At 42.3% G+C, this 9,771-nt stretch overlaps 1 protein-coding gene across 1 annotated transcript in view; it reads right to left on the bottom strand.

The window, feature by feature from the left end:
• The window catches only part of LOC120733383 (glypican-1-like), a 46,644-nt gene extending 42,152 nt beyond the window's left edge, over nucleotides 1-4,492 (bottom strand). The window contains exon 1 of the mRNA XM_040031505.1: nucleotides 3,749-4,492. Within this exon, the coding sequence (XP_039887439.1) occupies nucleotides 3,749-3,899 (151 nt within the window). The 5' untranslated portion in view covers nucleotides 3,900-4,492. The remainder of the gene's footprint in view (nucleotides 1-3,748) is intronic.
• Between the last annotated feature and the right edge of the window lie 5,279 nt (nucleotides 4,493-9,771).

The following is a 9,771-nucleotide window of genomic DNA, read 5'->3' on the forward strand; positions in this document are numbered from 1 at the left end:
AAAAAAACGCTTGCAGGCAAAAACACAGACAGGCAGACATCAGGAAAGACGACTTCCATTCATATGGTGTAAAACCTAAAGGACAATGGATGTCAGCAGAGTCTAAGAGTCATTTTGGGTTTTCTTTTTTTAAATTCAGGGTAAAAATGTAAAGCGTCTGTTCCTCGTATTACACAGATTTTACTCTGGAACTATGATTTTCTCACATTTTCTCACATGTTTAATCCTGGAATAAACACGATTATTTTCTGAATGTTTTCTAGATTTTAAATACAAACCTAGAGATCTAGAAAAAGCTACAAGCCACTACAATTTTTCATTCATTTCACTCCTTGTTTTCACTTTGCATGGCTGCCCTGTGAAAGAGACTGGATCTCAATGGGACTTCCTGGTTACATCAAGGTTGAATAAATAAATTGCACAATTTAAATCCTTCCATTCAGGGCTGACATTTTGGCTTTTTTCTTTGCATTCATTGTGAAAATTGGACTTCTTGCCATTTACGTTTGTGCTGGTTTGGAGAAATAGATGAAGCAGCTAAATACACGTCATTCAATCGCAGGTTGGTGTTACTCACCTGTGAAAATCCATGTGAACGAGATTATGGGGAGAAAAAGCAAACAAAACTTTCATCTACACATCGATCCATCCATCTGTCTATGGTTGCGATTACCTTGCTTGTGGCGAGTGATTTGTAGGGGTTTTCGCTCTAATATTAATAGAGTCTTTACCTTATGCCTTGAGGTGACTGTTTTTGTACATATTTAAACAACATATTTTCACAGGAAGAGAACTAACCTGAGGGACATTAGCCATCGACCACAACCAGCTGGGGGGGAGGGGAAAGCGAAGAAAAAAGGAGAGCATAGAGAGACAAGGATGAACTATGCTTATGGAGTGATACAAGGGGAGCATAGAAGACATAGTTTATGCTCCCAGCAATCTGAGCCTATAGCAGCATAATTAAGGGGTGTTTCAGGGTCACCTCATCAAGCCCTACTTACAAATTTGCCACTAAATGTATGCAACATTGCAAAAGAGTGCAATGTACTAAACACTGAATTCAAAAATGTTCATTATCTTAGCGTAACTAATAAGAAACTTTTCTAATTAGACCGTAACAGAAAGTGAAGTTGATAGGAACATCATTTGCTCTCACTTTTGACCTGATGATGGCACTAAATCCTTAGTCTGGGGCTTCCCAGCGTTATTAAAACCCATCCTGTAGGGAACATGAATGTTGGCTAAAACATGCTGATATTCTCTGAATTCAGGTATGGTTCTGGTTCAGTTGGGTAGGTGCTGCTGTTAGTACTCGTTTCTGGGCACAAAACTCCATTTTATTTGCTTAATCTATGTACTAATATACTGATTTGTCACCCGGGGAAGTCTTCTAGCTGAATTACACTTCCCAAACATTGTTATGCTCTGCAGATAACGCTAACTGTGAACTGCTTATGATTAGCAACAGCTGGGTCTTGTCCCATATCATTAGGAAAGTGTTTGTTCATCCAGATGCGAGTCTGCTGCATGCGCAGGAAGGCCACAGGGCTTAGATATTTGGCTTGTGTTTACTGCCCTGAGAGATAATAAATACATTAGGAAGGCAAGTAAGGCTCAGTGTGCTAAATGACCAAATATTGCTTATGACGATCACGTTGTCGGTTTTCCTGGAGGACTTTTTTTTGTATAACTTCATTATGACCTGTATGGCGAGGGTTTGTCTGCATTACTGTAATGCATGCTTGAAAACCAATCCAGAGTGCAAACAATGAAACAAAGAGACAATATATTGTATCAAACATTTAACATTCCTCCTAGTGTGCAGAAAAGGTATGGAAGTAAACAAAATGAATTTGTTGTGTTGTATCTACTGGGTTTTTCCAATAGACTGTATTAATGTTTTGTTCTCAGGTTGGACATCCCCCAGAGTGCGGAGGGCCAGATAATCTAAATTGACCCACCTAAGGTCCCTGAAATGAGAAGGACTGAAAAGCCCCTGTTGTGGGGAAATCTTCCCCCTGTCCCCATCTCTGTGCCCAACTGGTCGTCAGTTTTAATGAGTTCTGGGGAGGCAGAACTCTTGTGCAAATAACTAGAGCAGCTCAAGGTCCAAGAGACTGAAGCATTGTGTTCTTCATCTGTCAATAAAAGATGAGCTTTTAATGGATGAGGAGGGAAAATGTCGTGTCGAGTCTCTTTCACAGTCTTCCACTAAACACAGACAGACAGACCTTGAGTGACTCACTCACTGTCTCTGGTTGTGGGTTTTTCTCCCCCTTCTTTCCTTTTCTCTCTATTTTCACATTCTTTGCCTCACTGTTATCTATTTTCTGGTTTCTGTCTGATTCACACACACACACACATCCAATATTAATAACTCAGCCGCCCATAAGTGTGCATTTCCACTGACACAACACAAAATGACCTTCAGATCGCAGACGCTGAGCACACAAACACACCTTGCTCTCCCCTCGCTTTCATCTCCTCTGCACGCTCGCTGCTGTCTGTCCATCTTTAGGTGAAATAAGGGAGGAGACAGAGGCCGACAGATGATTGCCTTAAAGGGGACAAGAGCTCAATTTCACTTTCCCCAAGGCCAAGACACTTTTAATCTGCATTTATGGTTTGCAGCAGCCAAAGAGACAAGATAGAGAGACTTTGATGTGTGCTGTCTGACTGACAGACTAGAGATCAGGCTAACTGATTACTTTCGCTGCCTGGGTAATTCCCTGATTGACTAAATGCATGATTGCCTGACTAGTTGGATGACTGACTGACACGATGAGAGTACAGGAATGAAACAAAAGAAGTAAAATGAGTGTAAACCACATCTTCTTTTATTCAGCTCATCAGCAGCTTATGTTGTGCGATCGCTGAGCTGTAGCTAGAGCTGTGATTGGATATTGCCCCAGGCGAGCCTAAATTATTAGTTTATGCAAATTCCAGCATCTACTGTGTCTCTCACACACACACACACACACACACACACTACACCTGCAGTCCATCCACAGCAAGGTAGACAATGAAAAATGCCCCGGGACACAAGTCTGCATCCGCCCCCTCTAGGTTATATTAACAGTTCTTCACACCTGGAGCACAAACACCAGCAAACACAAATATATAAAAACAATGAATAGATTGGAATGGCTCCACAAGACACATGGCTCACACCCACCTGCATTTCTGCCCTCAGCAGACAATGAGCATACCCTGAAGGACTGTAGACTGGGAAACACTGAGATGCTGAATGAGGGGGGTGTATAAGAGTGCACAGAGAGGCTGAACAGACGCACAATAAGACACACGAACTGGGATGCAGCATGATAATAAACCCTCAGCAAAGCTGCCCTTTGGGAACATTTCTTTTTTTAAAAGAAAAAGAAACCTTAAGCTGATTTATTAACATAGATGGAATTCCCATTCACGCAAACCACAATAAAGCACTCAATGTTTATGAATAAAAATGATCTAGCACAGACTATGTATAATGCAACAGAATGGCATCCTGAACAGCCGCTCAAGAATCCCACAAAATAAGGCAAGGCACGGGGGGGGTCATTTAAGAATTATGTCACAACATCCTGTAATAGTTGGAGCGATCTGAAATTTTAATAAAAAATTATGATACAAAAACTTGACTTTATCGTTCCTGTGGAGTGCGTTAAGTGTCGTCCTCTTTGTTACCCCCCACCAAAACAATTGATGAATTTAAAAAAAACAACTACAAAAAAAAAAAAAAACTCACCGGAGATCTCAGTCTGAGGAACCCTTTCCGAAGTGAACCCTTTCCCGGTGTAGAACTGCCGCAGGTCGGAGCAGCTTCTATCCGCCCCGGCCACCGGGCCCGGTGCGGCACACAGACTCACCAGCACACAGAGAAGCACCGGCAGACGCATCTTTGGAGGTGTAGTCCTTTTTCCTCACACGCAGAAAATCCCCGACAGTTTTTGGATTAGACTCTTATCCACAGTGTTTAGTTGCCTTTTCTCTATTTTAATATTATGTTGGTTATTATTCTTCAGAGTTTGAGGGGGCGGGCGGGTTCTGCGAACAAACAAAAGCAACGTGTCCCGTTCAAACTCCACAGATTTCCTCTTAACTAAAACACACACATACACACTCACTCACTCTCACACACACAGCCACGGGAGAGGAGGAGGCGCCCGTGGCAGCCAGTCCGGGATGTTTGTGCGAGAGACGAGGGGCTGCGACGCGCGGGACTGTAGGTGTCAGGTACACCGTGCTGCTCCTCCTCCACCTCCTCCCTCTGCTCGGTGCTGCTGGTTGTGAGCTGCAGAGATGCGAGAGACAAAAGAGAGAGAGAGATAGAGGAGGGGGTGCGACAGAGTGAGCGAGCGAGGAGGGCAGGTGTCAAAGCCCGAGCAGCTCCGCGGTCTGACTGTGCAGCTTCATGATTATGGAAAAAGTGCAACAAAGATCAAAATCAAAAATCAAAAATGTTGCTCTGAATGCGGCTTTAGACAAGAGGAGACATGCCCGGTCCCTTTTCCAAGCTTTGGGACAATGAAATGTGTGTTGGTGGGACGGGAGTGTGCAGCAGTCCGTGCTGATGCTCTCTCTTTCTCTCTCTCTCGTTCCCTCTCTTTGTGTTGGGTTTTGTGCTGCACTAGCCGTGTGCAAAACAGTGCCACCTGCAGGTCTTTACAAAAAAAATATAGCACAGAAAACGTCTTCCAACAGCACACACTCGCTGGCCACTTTATTAGTTACCCGTGTTCAACTGATCCCTCGTGTGAATATCTGATCAGTGCGTTTAGACGTGCAGAGATGCTCAAGCTGAGCTGCTGAAGTTCAAACCCAGAATACGAATGGGGAAGAAATCTGACTGAAGTGACTTTGAATGTAGCACCAAACTGCTGATCTGTTGGGATTTTCCTGCACGGCCGTCTATAAGGTTTATAGGGAAAGCCCTGAAAAGAGAAACTATAAAGTTAACGAAGATTCACCGGGTGAAACTGCTTTGTTGAATTCAAAGATCAGAGGAAACTGGTCAAACTGTTTCACAGTATCTCAATTAACTATTCTGTACAACCAAGATATGCAGAAGAGCACCTCTGAATGCACAGCACGTCAAAGCACAGGGGCTACAGCAGCAGAAGACCACACCAGATGCAACTGCAGTCAACTAAGAACAGGAAACTGAGACGAGAGATGACTGTCTGGTTCGATTAGCCCTGATTCCTGCTGTGACATTCAGAAAGTAGGGACAGAATTTGGCATAAACATGTATCAGTGTTTCAAGCTGGTGGTGATTGTGCAATGGTTTCTAATAAATGGTACCTAATTAATACAGATGCATATCAGGGTCTCAGAGTTCTTCTAGTATTTTTGTTGCATTACTCTTCAGGACAGAGAGCTCAGATGTTGCACATGAATATGCGAAGCCTCTAGGGGTTACAGCTTCTAATGCTTCTATTTAACACTGGAACCACTTTGGACATGACCTTCCACGTCTGCTCCTCTTGTTGCCTCAGCCCCTGGTACTCTCTTTGTCTGATGTCATTGTCAGCTGGAATTAATAAATCTATGTAAGCTCCCTCTGTCCTCGGCTCTTGGCCAACCACCAATATGTATGGTTGGTTGTCCAGCAGCTGCCTGAAGTCCTGCAGGGCCTTAGCCCTGTTGCCCTCTGACCACTTTCCCACATAGCAAGCATGTCTGGCCCGGATCAAAGTTCAAGCAGGTCTGGCAATGATGGCACTATTTATGTTCCTATTCTCCTATTTTAGTTAGAAGACGCAAATGCCATGTTGCAATAATATACTGCTATGGTAGCCAACGTTTCAAATGCAGGTTTGACAGGTTTGTGAGTGTACACTTTATCCAAAACCTAGCGACAGTTTACTCATCTTTGCCAGAGGGTGGCTGTAGCTCAGGAGCAGGTCACCTATTGATCAGAAGGTTAGTGGTTCGATCCCTGGCTCCTCAAGTCTCATGTCAAGAGTGTGTCCCTACACACTGCTCCTCGGTATGCCTGCTTAGTGGCTGCAGAGAGAGCAATTTCCCCATGGGCATCAATAAAGTATACATTATTATTATTTATCTTATGTCCATGCTACCACATGCTGGACAGTCTCAGGGGAAACGTTGCACAGCTTACACCCTGGGTTCCTTCTGCTGTGGCAGATTCCCGCCTCTGTGGATCTGTTGCTTAGAGCTTGTTCTAATGTTGGAATATGCTATCCTTTTCTAGCAACCGGTAGGATGTCAGCCAGTTTTTCTTTCTGCCGATGAAACACCCCATGGAGGCGCGTGTCTTCCAGAGTATGTCTTCTTTTTCCTTGCAGCACTCAGGTAGCTCTGTACCCCGGGGGGCCAACTTCGTGATATATTCATGGATACTCATTCTTTCATCCTGAATAATGGCTCTCACAGTAATCCTCACCCTCCCTCTTTTCCTTGGTTATAGAGTCTTAGGTTGCTGGACTTTGTGTGGAACTGTCTGTACATTGTGAGTTTTCATGTCGTTTGGGCAAACTTCGATCACACAGTTTTACTCGCAGAATGTGCTATACAGTGTGGTACAGCAACATTGCTTGCTTACTATAACTGCCATTTCCATAGTGCTGCACTTACTAGTAACAATGACTAAAACTGCTGTTGGGAATATAAAAATGTAAAGCTATTAAGAGTCATTAAAATTGATAATAGTCTCTGTGTTTTTAGGCTTACAAGACGTTTTGTTAATTTGAATGTTTCTGGTTCAGAACCTACTTTTCTTTCTATTTTCTCAGGCATCTGCTGGCAATAAAATTATATTTATTTCCATTAGTAGAAAATAACAGTTTACACGAGGAAAGAGAGTATTGGTTTTATTATCCTCATTTCATTTGCACCACCCAGGACTAAAATGATAAATGGCAAATACAACAACAACACTCACAAAAAATATCTTTGCATAAAATCAAATGCAAGTGTGGGAGTTCATCTGCAGCCATAAATTAGAGTACAATTAGAGATGAGGAAAAAATAAAAAAATGTAAAACTTTTTAATGATTTGCTTAAATGAGAGTAATTTGATTTCATTGTATAATTTATTGTGTTGATGTCAAAACCACTTGGAGTTCAAATGATTGTGTGTAGATAGATTTACTATGCGCATGTTAAGGGAAGTAAAATTGTTAATACACATTTTAGCTGGAAAATCATACCTGTGACATTAACAGAAAGGTTTTGTTTTTGTTTTTTAAGATATTGTGCAACATTCTGCAGAAACCTCTGCCAGGGACTTTCAAAGCTTAAGGGATTTGGATGATTCCTCAGTGACACAGTGTTCAGTTGGCCCGCAGCTGGCAAATATCAGTCCAACGGCTGCCACAGAAACATAGTGAGGTCAGATTCAAGATTATATGTGAGCCTTCAAGAGTTTTTTCTACAAGTAAATGCATGAAAGAAGACATATTATGTACACAGAAGAAATTAGCCTTCAGCAAAAAACCCTGATTCATGGAGGAGTCCCAAATGTCTCGTGTGCCACTGTAGGGAGGTCAGTGGCTGGTAGAGATTCAGTGCCTTCCTCCGGCTCAGTTTGGTGTGGCTGGTGGATGTGACCAATGAGCTGTCAGACCCGCTCCAATCTTCTCATCCAACATCCTCCCCCAGCAACAGCATCAGCAGCGCCAGGTCCTCAAGCTGACTGGAAAAGGTCAGTGGCAAGCCTGAAATTTGACTGACACACCAGAAATGCAACTACAAGGTAATGTAGGCGTGGCACACAATGTAATGTTGAGTCCCATGTGAGTGATGCTACACAGATTAGACTTTTAGAGCATGTGCTACTACAACTCCAGTTCCCTAAATAAGGACAAGACGCTGTACAAAATGTAAATAAAAACAGAACGAGATGATTTGTAAATCTTACGAACCCATATTTTATTCACAATAGAAATTTTAAAACATATCAAATGTTTAAACAGAGATTATTTCATGAAGATATATTAGCTCATTTTGATTTTGATGGCAGTGAAGTGATTGAAAAAGGTTGGGATGGGGGAGGAGCATTTCACAATAAATTAGATGAACTGGTCACAGCTCAGAAAGAAGTTTCAGAATAATGTTTCTCAACATACAATTGCAACAACTTTGAATATCTCACCATCTACATAATATCAAAAAAAGATTCAGAGAATCTGGAGAAATCTCTGTGCGCAGAAGACAAAGTTGAAAGTCAGTATCGGATACCTGTGATATTCACGCACTCAGTCTGCACTGCATTCAAAACAGACATGATTGTGTCACTGTCAGTGAACACAGTTTGCATCCACAAACAGAGGTTCAAGCTCCATCGGGCACAACAGCAGGGCTACAAGAAGAAGCAGAAGCGTTGGTGTGCTGAACTGGCCAACCTAGAATCCAGACTTTTCACCAACTGAAAACATTTGGACCATCATAAAACCAAAAATACTATAAAGAATTGTAAAAATTTCAGCAACTGGTCTCTTTGGTTCCCAGACATTTACAGGCTGCTGTTAAAAGACCAGAGGATGCTACACAGTGTTAAACATGGCCCCATCCCAACTTTTTCCAAGATGTGTTGCTGTCATCAAATCCAAAATAAGCAATTATTTTTCTTGATATATTTTCTGTTTCTGGGTTTTTTAACAAATCATTTTACTCTGTTTTTTTTTTAAACAACATCTCAATATAATCCTCAAGAACATCAGCATCCCTACAGTTGTGTGCTGTGTGCTTCCAGCTCATGCCATATCTCATCACACTGATCTTGACTCTGAAACATTTACATATGACAGGTGTGAATGTGAGTAGAGTAGATGTACATGACCCCATCATTTGGAAAGCGAGTTTTGGACAACATTGTGCTTCCCACTTTGCCTGAACAGTTAGAATTTCAGGAGGACAAAACTATTATGCACAAACTAGATCCATGAAGAGATTTCTTGTTTTGAACTTGACTGGCCTCCATTAAGCCCTGACCTCAGTTCCATCAGCACCTGCAGGATAAAAGGGAACTTAAGCCAACAGCCACATCATCTCTCAACAGCCGCACTCAATCCCTGCAGCCAGTTTCTGAAATATAGCAGAGAACAGTGGCAGCAGTTATAACTGGACACTAATGCCAACGCTTTTAAGCACCTAATTTACAAGAAATAGTTAAGCTAGACTTTCACCTAAGCCAACACGCACACACACGTGCTCAGTTCTACACCAGGGCAAGTGTTAATCCAGCCAATGACTTATTGCCTTGGCAGGCTAAATACTGTTAGGATTAAAAGACATACCAGGCATCTTAGCCCTCAGGAGAAAGACACTGATTAACCCAAAGCCCGTGCCACATACCTGTATTCCATGCCTGGAATATGAATGAGAACTTCCCATTTCAGGGAAGAGTTGGTGCAGCCAGTCTTCATATGAGAACGGTGTTTTCAATACATTCAACATGCACCAAATGTCAGATTAAAACATCAAAACTAGGAAAAAGGTTTGAACTGCCATCAAACACATTTTTGAGGGTTTTAATTCCCTGCAACAATGTGGATGTTGTTTGTAGGACCAAGCGCATCTCGACTTTCCTTCTGGCAAGGCGCTAGTGCGGGATTTCAGTGTCGGCTAAGGCCACAAAGCGGTGATGCCAAAACGTTGTCGGATTGTGTCCCTGCCCATCTGTTTGCACATTTCAATCACAGTTTATGTAGCATAAATAAATGAGACATGTCCTGAACCTTCCTTTTAAACTCAGTTTTGCATGTCTGAGTTATTTTTCCTGAGGCGCCACAACAGGCTAGTCAA

The sequence above is a fragment of the Simochromis diagramma genome, unplaced genomic scaffold, assembly GCF_900408965.1.
Source record: "Simochromis diagramma unplaced genomic scaffold, fSimDia1.1 OVJJ01000284.1, whole genome shotgun sequence".
Classification (NCBI taxonomy): domain Eukaryota; kingdom Metazoa; phylum Chordata; class Actinopteri; order Cichliformes; family Cichlidae; genus Simochromis; species Simochromis diagramma.